Source organism: Lagenorhynchus albirostris, chromosome 13, assembly GCF_949774975.1.
Source record: "Lagenorhynchus albirostris chromosome 13, mLagAlb1.1, whole genome shotgun sequence".
NCBI classification, from domain to species: Eukaryota; Metazoa; Chordata; class Mammalia; order Artiodactyla; family Delphinidae; genus Lagenorhynchus; species Lagenorhynchus albirostris.
The window spans coordinates 15,237,244-15,255,612 of NC_083107.1; the positions used below are offsets into that span (position 1 = coordinate 15,237,244).

At 37.4% G+C, this 18,369-nt stretch overlaps 1 protein-coding gene across 1 annotated transcript in view; it reads right to left on the reverse strand.

The window, feature by feature from the left end:
• Nucleotides 1-18,369, reverse strand: part of DNAH6 (dynein axonemal heavy chain 6) — a 288,178-nt gene that overhangs the window by 205,892 nt on the left and 63,917 nt on the right. The window contains exons 11-14 of the mRNA XM_060170018.1: nt 9,942-10,062; nt 6,045-6,196; nt 4,201-4,353; nt 173-424 (exon numbers count right to left, since the gene is read on the reverse strand). Of these exons, the coding sequence (XP_060026001.1) occupies nt 173-424; nt 4,201-4,353; nt 6,045-6,196; nt 9,942-10,062 (678 nt within the window). The remainder of the gene's footprint in view (nt 1-172; nt 425-4,200; nt 4,354-6,044; nt 6,197-9,941; nt 10,063-18,369) is intronic.

The following is an 18,369-nucleotide window of genomic DNA, read 5'->3' on the forward strand; positions in this document are numbered from 1 at the left end:
CGGTATCTAAGAGAGGTTCAGAAACACTTTCAGTTTTCAATAGCAGCTCAGAGAATTAAGCCATAAAAAAACAAAAGTTAAACCAGATTAAAATGAAATATGCTTTCTAAATGGTTTATTAAAATGGAATAGTCAGCCTTTACACAGATTTTTAAATCCTGCTTCAGCTTACCTGTGCTAGCAGCTTTATTTCATTCACTTCATTGCTTAGATCCTCAAGATCTCTGCCCAGATGCACACAAAATTGCTTAATCTTTGTTTCTCTGTCACCCACGGATTTATCAATGGCATTCCGAACAGCAACAATGGATGGCTTCATAGTGACAAAAACAGCAAAGTCTTCGGGAGGTGTGGGAACCTGATATTGTTCAATCAGCTTGTACATCTGAACCACTACATTCCCTTCATCTTCAAGGCTTTCAATCTAAACAGAAACATTCGCTGCTCGTTAAATAAATCAGAGTCCTTGTTATACCCGTTAAGATTGTCTGATAGGAGACAGCTGCTGTGCATCGTAAATATCACGCTGTGAAGAGCCAGCACACAGAGGGGTGCGTTTAATGCAGATCAAACTGGCTGGAGCCTGCTGGGTGGCAAATACAGTCATTGCTACGATGCAGGTAATAAGGCCCAGGAGGTAAGTTTTTCAGAGCTGAGCATAGTTAGTATTACTGTTATAGGTGTTTAGTTTTGTGTCTCTGTTTTGTTCTCTAGTAGATTAAACAGTGCAAATATTTGAAGTTTTCAGAGACAACAGGTGCTGTGAGGACGCCCAGCTGTAACATCTGACATTCCAGGCCTGTGTGTTGAGCAGTGACTGTCCCAGGGCAGCCCCTGAGGTGTGTGGACCATGTACCCATAGATTCAGAACCCTGATCTATGGTGAGACTCACACTACCCTTTAATAAAGGCTTCTGAAACCTTTATTACTGACTACTAAACATCTTTGCTTTGATGCCCTTCCTTCAGTGGACAGTGCCTTTACTACATTTTTGGCAAGGACTCCCCAGTTTTTGGGGAACCCTCCTCCCTGCCACTCTGCCACAAGATTATAGAGCAAGTATCCATGTTCTACAACTTGACCCACCTCCTGGCCACAAGCTGAACCAGGGAGAGTCAAATTGGGACCTAGTGAAACCAGCTTAGTCTGATCTCTCTCTTGAACTTGGGAAGAGTTAGGGTGCAGCTGTTGGCGGAGGCTATTTGCTTCCATGGGTTAACAAAGCATGTCCTAAACAGGAAATGAAAACTGCAGAGAGGCTTTAGAGAGATGGTTCTCAACCTTTAGCTGCATCCCAATCGCCCTGGCAAGTTTGGTAAAGCAAAGATTGTTGAACCCCTCCTGAGAGTTTCTGATTCAGAAGGTCCAGGGTGGGGCCTGAGAATATGCAAGTTCTCCAGTGACACTGATGCAGCTGGTGTCGGGAACACCCTTTGAGAACCACTGTTCTAGAGAGGAGCAGAGATGCGAGATGGAAAGAGAGGTCTTTTTGGTTTCCCTATGCTGCTCTAGTCCCTAGTTCCTGCCCTTTTTAAAGGCTAGGCTCTATCCATACCTTTGGATTCCAAAAGATATCCCTGCAAACTTAGAATAATTCTTCTCATTTTTCCAAGCTAACTATGTGAGTTTTTGTTACTTTCAACCAAAAATGTCTAACATCTTCAATAAGTTACAAATAGAACTAAGTCTGACAACCAAAATCTGCTCACCTTCCTGGATTTCTGGTACGTGGAGTAAGCATATGTCCTGTTTTCTCTGGGAGTGTCTTGGTTTACACCAAGGTATTGTCCTGGCATGATGATTAATGGTGCCTCTTTCACTCTCAAAAATGTTTGGTCAGACAGTGATTATGTGGCCTGCCCTACCTATGCTGGCTGGTGGTCTACCCATTCACTGTAAAAGGGTATCTAAGAGTTATCTCAAATTTCTTTTGCTCTCCCCTCATTCAGTTGCCCACCAAGTCCTTTCAATTCTACTTACTTAATATCACTAGAATCCATTCCTTCTCTCCTATCCTTGGAAATACTACTTTAGCTATGGTTCATCAGCTTTCTCCACCAAACACCCCTTCTACATAGCATACCAACTGCCATATCCTGTTCTTGCCACGTTGCCTCAGGTCTGTGCATGCAAATTTCCTTCTTCCTGGAATGCCTACCTGAATAGATGGACTTTAGGACAAAGCTTAAATGCCCCAACCTCCACAAAGCCTTCTGTAACTCATAGGAATGACTGCACCCTCCCTCTGCTCCACCACCACCCTGCCCACAACAGTATCTTGTACCTATATCCATTGTATAAGAGTTATCTGCTGTCATTCATTCATTTCAAGGACTCTGAGGTCCTTGAAAGCAGGTTTACTCATTGTTGTCATCCTTGCGTCCTGCTAAGTGAGTGCTTACAACGTTTTTGGAACTAATGGATTAGGTTCCAAAGAAAAGCTGTCTGTGTGTGCAGAGCATTTTCCTAAGAAAGGCTGCTTCCCCAACACACCACCCAGCCATGCACAGACAACCTTATGGAGACGGGACACAGTCTGGGTTTCTGCATATGGCACATCGACTCTCCTGTTCTGGAACCAGAGAGAGAGCAGTCTACCCCCTGCTACATGATCCTTCCTTCCATAGTTTATACAACAGGATCAGGGTAAGGGTGGGGGCTGAATCCATTCATTAAACATTTAGAATTGATATCAGAGGAGAGAGATTCTCTCTCTCGGTGGCCCGCTAGACTTGCAACATGTGACCTGGGAGGTGCTGGTGGCCACGTGTGCTGCTGAGGATGAAACAGCAGGAGGAATGTGTTTGCAGAGGTAAAGGAGCAAAGCAGACCCTCAGAGAGATGCAGAGAGGAGAGAGGATCACCTGGGTTTCCCACAGCCTTCTTATTCCTGGCTCTGGTAAGTTCCTAAGCCTAGTCACATTCTTGGTGTGGGTGTGGGTGGAGTGTGTTCCATGGAATATTCCTTCCTCCTTAAATAGGGTCCACATTTTGTCCTAAGGTAGGGCTAAACCTCAACTGGGTTTTGGTTATTTGACAAAGAGTCTTTCTGACTGCAGATAATAATAAATGCTGGGCATCTTTAGCCTCCTGGGATGATGTATAAGTAGACTTGAGGGAAAACCACAATCATCTTGAGATCATCACATTTGAGAAGGTGTTGTTTCTTGAAATGAGAAACAAAATTTTTACTTTTATAGGTACGTGAAATAGCCTTTACTATTAATTCTGTTAACAATATATAACATTATCCAACAGATTATTGTTGTTAATGACTTATTTCACATTTCAGTTTGTATTTTTAAATTTGTAACATATCTTCAATTTCCAGATATTTAAGAAAATGATTTAACTCTATTTTAAATGCCAACTGGTGTGACTGAAAAACCTGACTATTGAAACTAAATGCTAGATTGCGTGCCACAGGGGAAAGATGGGAGGAGGAAACCACGTTTTTGGAGAGAGAGAAATAAGGGAGACAAAGGAGTGAGTGAGTGTGTGTGTGTGTGTGTGTGTGTGTGTGTATGAGAGAGAGACAGAGAGACAGAGAGAGACAGAGAGAGAGAGGGAGGGAGGGAGGGAGAGAGCGGACCCCAGCATTTGTGTTACTTGAGTCCCCGTATCTGCTGTTGTCTCCCTGTCCCGCCTCCCTGTTTAAGCTAAAGTTGGGTTTTTTTAATTCCTAATTGGAAGGTTCCTGACTATTATGCAAATATAGGTTAAGGAGGATCAAGACTTCCATTATGACTAATATCAAGTTTACAATTCTATTATCATCTATCACAAATAAGAATTGCAATAAACTGGGGTTGAGAGCATTGGCTTTGCAGTCAGAGACCCAAGTGTAAATTCCGGCTCCACTACAAAAAGTTCTGTGATCTTGGACAGCATAACCTAGTTTTGTCCCTGTTTCCTCATCTGCAGAATGAGAATAAAAATTCTTTATACTTCTTAAGTTTTCACAAGGATCAAAAATGTAATGTATGTAGAAAATGTAATGCATTCCCGGCTAGTAGTACGAGTTTGATCAATGTTAGCTGTCATTACTACTGTGATGTAAGGCATATACTTACTTTGCCTGAAAGTGTTTTTGATATTCTGACAGCTGTTTCCTGATCTTCAGTCCCTCAATTTCTCCTACTTGCCTTCCTTACTCACCACAAGATCTGGAATAGTGAGTTATATAAGAATCGACTCACCCTTTCCTGAATTTCATCAAGAAATAGTAAGTTGTTAACATATTCTATGGTGGTAGTTGGGACAAATTCAAGTTTATATTCTGCATCTTGTGCCTCAGAGACAAGGGCATCCACTTTTTTCTTGCTTAGACGAGGAAGCATATAATTTAGCACCTAGGAAAGAAAAAGGAACTGTGAATCATAACTACTTGAGTATTTCCATTTTATTATATATTTTAGATAAATTCTAATTGAATGGCTGTTAAGTCGGCAAGTATTGGAAGCAGCAGTATATGTGAAGGGGCTGGTGTTTTTCACATTGAACCAATAGGAAGGGCTAGTTTTGAAGATAATTTCTAGAACAAGCTGGATTGCACAACTTATTAAAAAGTTTGCCTAAATGCTCTGATCTTTTGTAAGTGCCCTTTCTGCTGCTTTGCCCTGTATAGTGAACATTGTGGTGCCCTCCCCAGCATCAACTCCACTTCTTTCCTGTTGGGTGGTAGTTATGTGGTTTGGAGGAAACTGATCTCCCCTTTAGAAACAAAGACGGAGTCTGATCAGTCATAAGGCAAATATGAACATGGCTTCCTTTGGCTCATGTGATCGGATTAGGGCAAACCTCTGACCTTAGCTGATCCAGTTAAGTAGAAACACAAGACTTTTGTTTGAGGATGAGAGATCTCTCATGTTCTCTCTCCCTGGACATGAACAAGGAAATAATTAGCCTATGGAGCTTTTGACAGCCATTTGAGAAATGTGAAGGCATGTGAGCTTTAGGTTGAAGCTGGCACATCAGAAGGCTTGGTATAGAGAATGACTAAAGCTACTACTGAGTCACTAGATTACACCTCCCTGGTGGCCATCCACTCTCTGGACTTTTTAGATGCATAGCCCATACATTTTCTGATTGCTGAAGCCAGTTTGAGTTGAGTGTTCCTTGGCTTGGTATATAGTCGTGCTCTTAGTGCTCAGAAATGTTTGCTGAAATTGAATTCTATATATTTTTTCTTTTGCAGCAAATGAAGCAGCAAAGCTCTAGAAGAAAGCCCAATGCCATACAACGAATTAGTGACAGAATAGATACTAGCACTCAGGCCTGCAGCCTTTTAGACAGGGCTCTGTCTTCTTTCATCTGCACGAGGGGTCAGCAGAAGTTTTCTATAAGGGCCAAATAGTAAATATTTTAGATTTTCAGGACATATGGTCTCTGTCACAACTACTCAGCTCTGCCCTTGTAGTGAGAAAGCAACCATAGGCAATACATAAGCCAACTGTCATGGGTGTGTTCTAGTAAAACCGTACGTACACAACAGGTGGCAGGCTGGACTGGTCCTGTGGGTTGTAGTTTGACAATCTCTGTTCTACACCATTATCTCTCTGGAGGTATTTGACAGTATATATGACTCTAAAGGAAGACCTGTAAGTTATTGCAGAAGCAATCAAGTTTCCTCAGCTCTACAACTCACCAAAATATAATCAGATCTTTAGGGACAGTTTCAGATCAGGAAATGATCTCCTAAACTTGATCTCAGTATCCTAGAATCAACCAGCATTCCCACTAGGATCCTGAGCTGTTACAGTGGTGTCTCTTCTGTAGGAAGTCTTGAAATGCTCCAACAAAGGAAAAAGGAATGGGTGTAAGAGGCTAGTCTGAGGGCTGCTGTCTCCTCACCTGAAAGCTGACTGTGCTTGGGACAGAAAGAAGAATATGGGACTTTTCCTAGAAATTAAGGATGCGCAATAGACTAACGTTAATTTTAAATATTTGCAATACTGGAAAATAAAGATAGGTTATTTGCAAGAGAAAAATCATAAAATAGTTGTAGAGACCATAATTTAAAACTTTCTTAGTTCATAGTTACCTCCAAGCATCGCAAAGGTGATGGAATTAGTTTTTCTTTTAGTTGCGTAGTGTCAATGAGCAGCAATCCTACATTCCTGGTGCATCTTAGAGCTACTGCGTCCTTGTGCTGTCTGTGATATTTTTCCAGTTGTTCACTAAAGAACTTAACATCTAGGTAAAGTAATTCACATAAAGCATAAAACATATGTATGAGATTTTAAAGGATCATTATAAAGATATATTAAAAATCATTGCATTAATAAATTTACATACATATTTATAATGTATTATCCATATGTAGAGGACCTTGTGTAACTTTAAAATGTTAATTCATAATGCTTTATGTTTTATTCTTGAAACTAATATTTAATAATGTAAATATGTTCTCTGGCTCCTGTTAAGAATGGCACATGAAAATAACTTGTAATTGTATTAGAGGATCTGGTTTAGAATGGATTAGATTCTAGAGTCAGGTTGGTTTGAAGTTGGCTTAATCTAAGGGTTCTCCCACATGGTAACTCAAAGTAAGCATTCATTGAGGCTAAGGCTTTGTCAATTTGTGTCTTCCATATATTGAAGTTGAATGTTGATAATATTCCCATCGCCATTTTCTCCCTTTTCCAAACCAGTGGAAGCCTGATTACCTTAAATACACTTTTATCATACTCTTGGTCAAAAACAGCTCTTACTAATACACATATAATACTAAACTACTTTACTCATCTTTCAAAATCCTGTACCTCTCGGCCTTTAAATATTTAGTTAACTTTATTTCCAATTACTCTCTCTGCTTGAGTCAGATTGATTTCCTTACTGCTTCTTGTTTTCCTTCTCTAATCCTCCCCTCTACCATCCCAAAGAGAAAAGGGTGTTGATTCTTGCCTTTATTCATATCATCTTCTCTCCTGGATACAAGGGAGAGTTTGACACAGTATAAAGAACACAACAGGGACTTCCCTGGTGGCGCAGGGGTTAAGACTCCCCACTCCCAATGCAGGGAGCCTGGGTTCAATCCCTGGTCAGGGAACTAGATCCCAAATGTATGATGCAACTAAGAGTTCACATGCCACAGCTAAAGAGCCCATGAGCCACAACTAAGACCCGGTGCAACCAAATAACTAAATAAAATAAAATAAATATTTTTTTAAAAAAGGACAAATCAGACAAAGTGTTAGAAGACCTAGGCTCAAGTCTTTAACCCATCTGTGGCTTTGGGTAAGTTACTTGATAGTCGATCTTCCTGAGCTTCGGCTTCCTCGTGATACAAAAAAGGGATGACAGTTATCTGTCCTACTCATTTCAGAAGGTTTGGATGTGTGTATTTTTTATTTTATTTTATTTTTAGCTGTACTGGGGCCTCTCACTGTTGTGGCCTCTCCCGTTGCGGAGCACAGGCTCCGGACGTGCATGCTCAGCGGCCATGGCTCACGGGCCCAGCCGCTCCGCGGCATGTGGGATCTTCCCAGACCGGGGCACGAACCCATGTCCCCTGCATCGGCAGGCATACTCTCAACCATTACGCACCAGGGAAGCCCTGATGTGTGTATTTTTGAGAACTGACAAAATAAGTATATCAAATGATCTGAGAAGACTTCTGGTAAGGAAACCTGTATAATGTGGATTGGTCAAGTATTTTCCAAACTTACTTGAACACAGAGTCTTTTTCATTTTTTCATGGTATCATGTAATATCCTCCAGAATAGTGGTTCAAGGAATACTAGCTTGGGAAACACCAATTTGGTCCAATACTTTCATTTTATACATGAAGAAATTTAGATCATTCGAGGTTAAATGACTTGGCCATGGTCATATATAGCCATGTTCAAAGGGAAACAAAAGAGTAAAGCTGATAGAAGAGTTCTCTCTTTATGAGATAGAGGAGAGGCAGTTTGTACAATAGTTAAGCACACAAACTTTCAAGTCAGAGAAAACGATTTCTAAACCACTGACTAGCTGTGTAAACTTGAAGTTACCTTATCTCTATATATTTTCACTTCCTTATTTGTAAAATGAGAATACTCGCCTCATAGAATTATGAGGATTAGATGAGATGCCTGAAAATCACTTAGCACAGGATCTATCATAAGCGCTCAGGAAGTATAGAAATTATTAGTAAACACTGACATTTATAGAAATTCAGGGGTGAGATATGGCTGATTAGTTCAGGAAGCCAGAGTCTGTCCCCTGATCATCTTCTGGGGCTAGACAGAGGTCAGTGTGGCTAAAAGTTTGGTTAAACAGACATATGTTAAGTGTCTATAATATGTGCTAGGCAGTGTTAGAATAGTTTGAGGGAATATGATAACAGGCAAGGCATGGTATCCAAGGGGCAAAGTTACATTCTATTAACCTCTGGCTAACAGTTGGGTTCGAGGTTTAGGAAGTACCAGGGAGTTCCTACAAAAGGAGGAACACAACGTTTAGGGGTCCAGACCAATGCACTCCAGAGTCCCAGAAAACAAACAGCTAATACCTATGAGACCCTGGTTCCAGGATTGGATAGAATTGACAAGCCAAGGCAGGACTAGAAGAAGGGCAACCTGGGAGCTTGGTGGCCTCATCCAGATGAGTGGTTGGTGAGGGAGTAAAGTTATCCAATGTGAGGAACAAGGTAACAGGATACTAGGAGGCCTTGGCTCAAGGTTATGAGTAGAAGATCTAGGGGATTAGAACTGGTTATTTGGATTAGGCCTACTCCATGTGCTGAAATGCCAGGTTCCACACCTTACTGCCACCCTGGTGCCATTGTGTCCCTGTCAGTTCCCTTCAGTTCAACACACACTAAGTCTCAATGTGACAGTGTTGGTGAAGAACAGTAGAAATGAACTTGTCTAATTTGTTTTCTAAAGTAAGACCCCACTTCGGTTTCTTGAGCAAGTCAGTGTCTTGAAATAAAGGGTCTGTTTCAGATTTTAAAAACTTAAGGGACATAACAAGTGAATATAGTGCCTGCTCTTGGACTAGATACTGGGTCAAACTAGCTGCAAACTGCTTTATTTGGGGGATTCTGAATAGGGACTAAATGTTGATATTAAGGAATTCTTGGTTTTTTTATTAGGTGTGATAATATTAATTTGCTTCTGTAGGGACATGTTTTTTAAAGATGAATATTGAAATATTTCATTTAGGGATGGCAAGTCTAATTTACTTTAAAATACTTCAGCATAATAAAAAGAATGGGTTGAAACAAAAGCATAAAAATTTACAGAAAAAATCAGTGTTGCTTTGTGAGGCAAAGTATCAGAGTAATCATTTTTGTGCATAAGAAAATAAAGGAATAAAGCCAGTTCATGAAATAAAAAAAGAATATGAATGATATGCTTCACATTTTTAAAGGGTAATAATGAATAATATATACTTAATTTTTGTAAACATTTGGGAACTTTCTTGCCGGAAATTTCACTTGGATATTGTATTTTATTTCCTTTTGTTGAAGATAACGAGTTTAATAAAATAATTTCCCTTCGGAACTGATCTCATGACTAAGAGTTGTGGATTCATACCCACCAGGTTACAATATGGCCACAGAAATAGAGTAACTTGAATTCCTGAGACACATGTTGCACTATGTAAACATTTTTTAAAGGAATCTGAGAGGTAAACATTCCTTTTGACTCCTTCCCATGTAAAGGCTATATAACCTTAGCACTGGTACAACTTGATACTAAAAGATAAGCTTTTGGGGAGGAATTCTTTCCCATAATATTCTGAAATAAAACAGTAACAGTAAACCTAAAGAAAAAAAAAGTGGCTCTACAGCAAATAATCTAGAAATGAATAAATTCTTGCATTTTGTCAGGCCAACGCTTTGGGGCTACCATTTCTGTCACCATACACCACCAAACAGAAACATACACAATGATAAACCTTGATATACCTGTCAAACATAATTAGTAAGGACAAACAGAAAACTTACCAGGTTCTTGAAGTTTAAGAGCTTGTAAATCAAGACTTTCATTTTCCTTGAAGAATATCTGAAACTTTTCAAACGTAGCTGCATATAATTGAGCAGATTCAAATGCTGCCTGTATGGTTTCCTAAATGTTATAAAAAAACAGACAAACTATATTTTTCCTGAGCAGAATTCAATTCAATAAAACTGAACAAACACAGATGCCTTCTCTGTGCCCAACACTATGCTTTGACCTGAGGATACGTAAGTGAGGAAAGATACCATCCTGGATGACAAGAAGCAATTAATGTATTCTCTTATGAAACTAAAAAAAAAAATACACATTCAGATCTGACTTTCAAAGAATTGTTCCTTATGATTGAAAGGAGGCACACCTGTAATGTTTTTAGCTTCATGGTGAACTTATACATCACTAGTAAATATATGGTAAGAGACAATGTCTATTTATTTTCCAAACTGCAAATTTTATATCTTGGTTAGTGTTTTTGAGCAAGGGTAAAATCATTTAGCATAGTTACAAAATTACTTGCCTAATCTCATTATTAACTTCTCTGTGCTGTCAAGTCTCCTATTCCAAAATGTCTTCATAATTTGCCCTAATAAAATTCTTTCCTTCCCCTCACTTAACCTTGGCTCCAACCTCCACTTCCCCACAGTTTTTCCTACAATACCCATGTCAATACATGTTATCATAGTTCAATGCCTATGAACAGCAGTTAGGATCAGTTTGTTGTTGGTCTTGGTCCATTATTCCCTGGCTGCACTCAATTGCCTTCCCTTACATTTCCTACCGAGACTTCTTGCAAATGACTGCAATTTGTCCCAAGGAAAACTAGAGATGATCAATGGAATTGCTCATTCCCAACACATCAGTGCTAGGTTATTGCTTTATTCAGACTCTTGCTTTAGGGATAGTGGGTAGCAGTAGAAAGTTTCATTACAAACAATAGCACACACCCTGGATGGCTTAGTTACTTGTTCATTTATTTCCTTTTAATAGGTTCTTATGTAATCTTCCAGAATATTTCTGCTGTTTATTTATTTACATTAAAAATTGAGGGGAAGAAATTATGTCAGAGTATGTCTCCTTTGAGAAGATGTGCTACATATATACAATGGAATATTACTCAGCCATAAAAAGGAATGAAATAGTGCCATTTGCAGCAACATGGATGGACCTAGAGACTGTCATACAGAGTGAAGTAAATCAGAAAAAGAGAAATAAATATGATATAATATTGCTTATATGTGGAATCAATAAAAATGGTAGAGATGAGCTTATGTGCAAAGCAGAAATAGAGTCACAGATGTAGAGAACAAACTTATGGTTACCAAGGGGGGAAGGGGCAGTGGGATGAATTGGAAGATTGGGACTGACATATGTACAGTACTATGTATAAAATAGATAACTAATGAGAACCTACTGCATAGCACAGGGAACTCTACTTAATGCTCTGGGGTGACCTAAATGAGAAGGAAATCTAAAAAAGCGTAGATATATGTATACGTATAACTGATTCACTTTGCTGTATAGCAGAAACTAACACAACGTTGTAAAGCAACTATACTCCAATAAAAATTAATAATAAAAAAGAACATCCTTTTCCCCACAGCAAAAAAAAAAAAAGTATATCTCCTTTGAGCAGATTTAATAGTCTCTGATACATGATCATGCAGGTATTAGAAACACAACGGGAGGTCTGTAAATGGAAAGCTCCACCAACATGTTCAAAATATGATTTTAAACCTCACAGGAAATTTGCTGGAATAGTACAAAGAATTCCATATATCACCACTGAAATTCCCTAATTTTTAACAATATATCACATTTGTTTTATCATTCTCTTTCTCTATATTATTTTACCCTGAACAATTTGGAAGAAAGTTGCAGACACAGACATTTTTACCCCTAAATATTTCAGGGTTTGTTTAATAAACACAAGGATATTTTCTTATAGAACCATAGTATAATGACCTAAATCAGGAAATTAGCATTGATATTAATACTATTATCAATTACAGATCTTATACAAATTTGGCCATTTGTCCCAATAATGTCTTTCATAACAAAATAAAAAACCTTTTTTTCCTGGTCCACTGTCCTATCCAGGATCATGTATTGAATCTTGTATCTTGTATCGTATCATGTATTTCTTGTATTGTATCTTGCCACATCTCTGCAGTGTCCTTTAATCTGAACAATTTCTCAATCTTTGTCTTTCGTGACCTTTAACATTTTCGAAAAGTATCTCCTGTGTGTGTATGTTATACTTCCTAATGCTTACATTCAGTTATACATTTTTGGCAATAATACTACATAAGTGATGTATGTTCCCTGTGAATAGTGTCAAAAGACACAGAATGTTGATTTGTCCCATTACTGGTGATGTTAACATGTTAGTTAAGGTGCTGTCTGTGAGGTTTCGTTACTGCAAACTTACTATTTTCTCTCTTTAAATCAATAAATATTCTATGCAGAAACGCTTTGAGACAATATCCTTTTCTTCATCATATCTTTGCATACTCGTTCTAGTATGAATTAGAGATTCTTGCCTATTTCTACAGCAGTGATTTTTCCTTATGTTTTCCTTCTACGTTTACTAATTGGCATTTTACTGTAAGGAAGAGCTTTCCATTCTCACTCCATTCCTTCATTCACAAAATGGACTCATGTATTCTCATTTTATTCAAAGACTGTTATAATCATTACTTATTTTAATGGTCAAATTGTCCCAGGGAGACCCTTCAAGCTGGCTTTTTAATTTTTTCTGCATGTCGCCATTACTCCTTAGGCACCTTGTTATTTTTTGGTTCAACAATATGCTCTGGGCTGTTCTTGTACTTTCCCTGCCCCAGGTTTTGAGTAAGCCATTTCTCCAAAGAGATTTGATTCCTTTTGATTTGGAATGATATACAGAAAACAATGTGTGGACACCAAATATGCTCATTGTTACTAGGATGTCACTGCTTCTAGGCCATCTCAGCAAGCAGATTTAGGATACACACAAACACCTCACATAAATACATATATACACAAAACCCTATACATAGTGCTCTTTCTATCGATCAATTAAAGATCATGAGTTCATAACTCCAGTTCCAATATAACACCATTCTGGCTTTTCCTCTTCCATATTTGGATGGGGATGAATAACCTCATTTCATTAGCCACAATATTTAGTTATTTGCTTAGCTCCAGAATACACAGAAAGTCATTTCAGAATTGCTAACACACTAATACCACTATGAAAAACAGACTAAGTGGAATTCAATATTTATTATAGTTATAGTGGTCTTTGGCTTAGGGTATATGGGCAAAATAGTGTGTTTAAAAGTTACTTGGTTTAGTTTTTTTCCCCTTCCTTGCAGTGTGGTTATGTTATTCATTTGAAATATAGTCTAGTTCTTTTGTTTTCATTGTATTGTATTTTACGATTTTGTTTCCCCATTCTTATTGATTTTTAAGTGCTATATTAAAAAGTATACTCAGAACTAAGCGTGACTCTTCCCATCTTTTCTACTCCATACCCACCATCCTGTCTACACCATTCCCACTGTCTCCTCTAGGTAAAAAATTTCCTTAGTTTCTGGTTTATCTCGTCTCCCTCCCTATTTTCTGACATAAAAAGTAGCACACTATAGATATTCTTTTCTACTTTGCTTTTTTCACCTAACAATGTATCCTGGAAATCGCTCCATATTAGTTGGTAGATATTTTCCGTATTGTTTTGTTCAGCTGCATAGTCCTCCTCTGTGTAAATGTACCATAGTTCATCCTATGTATTTTGGGAGTTTCTGATATTTTATAAAAATAATAATGTTAACAAAATCTAGTGCATATGTACTTTTGTATTGCTGGGCATGCATCTTCTGGGTACATATTTAAAGGTGGAATTGCTGGATCAAATGGTAAATACATAACATGTAGTTTTGTTATATATTGTAAAATTCTCCATTATTTGCATTCTCAAAGGCAAAGTGTGAAGAGCATTTGTTTATCCATAAGCTAGCCAATGGAATGTGTTGTCATACTTTTGAATTTTGCTAATCTGATAGTTGAGAAATGATACCTCAATTTTGTTTCCATTTGCATTTCTCTTATGAGGTAGAATATGTTTTCATGTGTCTAGGTTCTTGTTTTTGGTGAGTTTTCTATCATATGTTTTGACCATTTTTCTGCCTAGTTTTTGTCTCCTCCCTGCTCCCCATTGGCAAGAGTTCTTCATGTATAAAAATATTAGCCCTTAGCTGTGATTTATATGCTGCAAATAGATTCTCCCAGTTTGTAATTGTATTTTTACTTTGTTTATATATTTTTTTGCCTTGAAAAGTTTTAAAAAACTTTATACCATCAAATTTATCAATTTGTGCCATTATTGCACCTGGATTTTGAGTCATAGCTAGATAACCTTTCTTTATGAACAAGATTATAGAAGAATTCACCCATGTTTTCTTCTAGAACTTGTATGATTTAAATACATTTTTAGATCTCTGATCCAGTTATTTTTATTTACAATGTGAGATATGTATCTAACTTTAACTTTGTACCAAAGGCTAATCAGTTATCCCAGCACTATTTATGAAAACGTCCAAATATATCTCAGTGATCTGAAATACCATGTTTTTTATTTAATAAATTTTCATGTGTACTTAGGTGTATTTCTGGATTTTCTATTCTGTTCCACTGGTCTGATAGCCAATACCACAATCTTTTAGTTATAGAGTTTATATTTAATACTTGGTACGAATAATATCCCAAATAGCTCTTCCTTTTTAGGGTTTTCCTAGCTTCTATGCATGTCTATTATTACATATAGGCTTTACTATAAACTTATGCTCTATGATAAAGCTTATTAGTATTTTTATTGGCATTGTGTTAAATTTATAGATTAACCTAGGGACAACAGATATCTATTATGTTGAGTCATTCCATCTAAGAATATTTCTTTAAGTCTATTTTTGTGTCTTCCAGAAGCCTTTAAGAAAACTTAAAAAGATATCCTTATATAGGTTTTTTAAAACATTTCTTATTAGGTTTACTCCTAAATATTATATATTACCTGCTTTGTTGTTATAACAATGAAGTTTTTTCCACCAAGCATTTTCAGTATTCTAGAACAATTTATGTGCTATTGTGAATATCTGGTCTTTGGAGAGTTGATAAAATTCCCCTGTGAAACCATCTGGGCCTGGTGCTTTTTACAAGGTATTTCTTTGATAACTTCCTCTATTTCTTCTGTGGAGATTGGTAAGCTTTCTATTTTTAATGTGGTTGATTTAGATTACCATGTTTCCCTAAAAATACTATCTATTTAATCTAGGTTTTCAAATTTATTTGGATAAATGTCTGCAAGGCAATCCCTCATTTTTTTTTTCTGTTTAGATGGCTATTTCCTTGTTATTTGTCATTGATTATGTTAGTTAGGACTTCTATACCCTTATTTATTTTTCTCCTACTTGACCTGCCTTATGATGAGAGTTGCATGTTAAAGTCTTCTATTCACAGTGTTTCTATTTATGTTCCATTTGTGTCTCATTGCAACTCTTTGCCTTTTGCAAGTGTTTCCTGTATATATATGTGGTGCATAGAAATTTATAGCCCTGACTCATAGGATCACAAATCTTGCTTTCTTATTGTTTACATTTGTCTCTACACCACTGAGCACCACTTCATTTTCAGTCTTTCTAAAGAAAGACTAAACGTCCCCTAGCAGGGTGGTATATTTGTTACAATTGATGAGCCTACATTGACACATCATAATCACTCAAAATCAATTGTTTACATTATGGTTCACTCTTGGTATGGAACATTCTATGGGTTTGGACAAATATATAATGACATTTATCCATCATTATGGAATTATACAGAGTGTTTCCACTGTCCTAAAAATCAGTGTTTTGCCTCTTCATTCCCCCACCCTCAACCCCCTGGTAACCACTGACCTTTTTACTGTCTCCATGTTTTTGCCTTTTTCAGAATGTCATATAGCTGGAATCATACAGTATTCCCATTACACATACGTTACACCTTTTGAAGTTGTCCTACAGTGTTCTTGGATAGTCTGTTGTGTTTTTTTCAGTCTTTGTTCTCTTTGCTTTTCGGTTTTCAGGACTCTATTGATATATTCTATGGCTCAGAGATTCTTTCCTCAGCTGTGTCTAGTCTACTAATAAGCTCATCAAAGGCATTATTCATTTCTGTTATGTTTTGTTTTTTACCTCTAGCACTTCTTTTTGGTTATTTCTTAGGATTTCCATCTCTCTGCTTACATTGCCCATCTGTTCTTGCATGCTGTTTATCTTATCCATTGGAGCCCTTAGCATATTAATCATAGTTGTTTTAAATTCTGGGTCTGATATTTCCAATATCCCTGCCATGTCTGGGTCTGATACTTGCTCTGTCTTCTAATTTTTTCCCCTTATTAATGTGCCTTGTAACTTTTTTTTTTGATAACTGGACATGATGTATTTGGTAAAAGGAACTGCTGTTAATAGGTCCTTAGTAAGGGGATGGTATGTGTCAGCGGAGGGGATATATCCTATAGTCCTTTGATTAGGTCTCAGTCTTTTAGTGAGCCAATGCCTCTGAACTGTGAACTTCATAAATATTTCTCACTTATTTTTTCTCTCTCCTTAGGTGGGACAGATGGCTAGAGTGGGCTGGAGTTGTGTATCTCCCCTCTCCCAGGTAAGTTAGGATCAAATAATACACTAGCAAATTAGGTTCTGGTTAACTAGTTTCCTCTGAGGGTAGGCCTTGTTGAGAAGAGGGTGCTCTGACATATTTCAAATTATTCCTTTTCCCCTCTCCCTGCTGGAAGCATGAGAGAATTTTTCTCTAATATTTACTGTGAGAATCTGGTTGAGTTCTTGCAGGTAAATTTCATAATAATGTGGGGGTTCCCTATAACTGGGTCCCTGGAGATTTTTAACTCTCAGAGTTGTTCACACTGAGCCTCCTGCAATTCATCAGTTACAGTTCAGGTTTTCCTGTCTGGCACTGGTTCTCACTGAGGCTTCTGCTCATAGTCTCTGCTCTCAGAAGCCATGACTCCCGTCTTCATCTCTCTGTCTCTACAATCTTGAGGGCTGTGGTTTCCCCTGTGTCCTCCCCTCTATTACAGATCCTATAGCAGTCTGTTCAGTCAGTGTGTTCAGCTTTTTACTTGTTAGAATAGAGTGGCAACTTCCAAGCTCCTTACATGTGGATCCAGAAACAGGAAGATCAGTCCTTTTGCCAAGTTATCTCTTGGTTGGATGAAACTCATCCCAATTTCATAAAAAATCCTGATCAGCACCAAAAACCCTAGGCCCTTGCCTTTTTAAAACTATTTTTCTATAGCCTTGATATTTGAAGGACTAGCTTGGTTAGATAAAAATTATTGATTCGCATTATCTGCTCTTGAGTTTCATTAAAAATGCCGTTCCATCATTGCCTTTCTTTATACGTTGTTTTTGAGAAGCCTGATGCTAGTCTAATTCTCTTACTTTTGTAAGTTATTTTTATTGTGCTGTGAGACCTGGAGGGATTTTTCTTTAGCTTTAAAAGCTAATAGTTTTAAAAGGATGTATCTCAGAGTTGATTTTTCTAGGTCAATTTTCCAAGGCACTCTGTGGGCCCTTTCAATATATAGATTCACATTTTCTTTTCTTGGACTATAGTTATGTGTTTGTTCTACCCTTTGTTTTGTTTTTCTCCTTCAGACACTCCAATTATATGTATGTTATTTCTTCTTTGCCTGTTTTCTATTTCAATTATTTTCTCTCTGACCATTTTTACTTCTATCTCTAGCTTATTTTCATTCTCTTGATTGTTTTCCTGTCTTTATACTAATTATTACATTTTCATTCAGGTTATTCTCTCTGGCATGATGCAATTTAGTCTTGATTTCTGAGATATTTTGTCTTTTTAAAAAAAGTTCCATTTTTATTTTAAATTTTGAATTTTTTTGATTTAATGTTGAGGCTATTTACTTTAGTTTATAGTGCAGCTTTTGTTTCATGTTTTATGGGAGGGAAGAGAAGGAATATTTTAATTTTCACTTTCTATTTTCCCCTTATAGTACCTTCTCAGGTATTTAATATATTTTAATTTCTTCAGCTCATGGATTTGAGTGATTTACAAAATTTATAATTCAAGGGCATTCTGTTTTGTCAGTAGAGCAATGTGCAGATTATTTTATTTTAGTTTTTGGTTGTGGGGAAAGAGTTGGGTGTATTCTGGTTTTCTGGTTCTTTTTGTCTTGCAGGGCCTTACATTTTCACCAGTTGCTCTATTTTCCCTGTACCACCCAGTGTTCAGATAATGTCTCTTCCTCCTTTTTAACCTTATTTCCCCCCCCCAAAGTGATACCATCTTGAATAGCTTGTACTTTTAAGTCTCTTTCTTATAATCAGTGCTCTAATCTACCAGGACTTAAAAAAAATCACT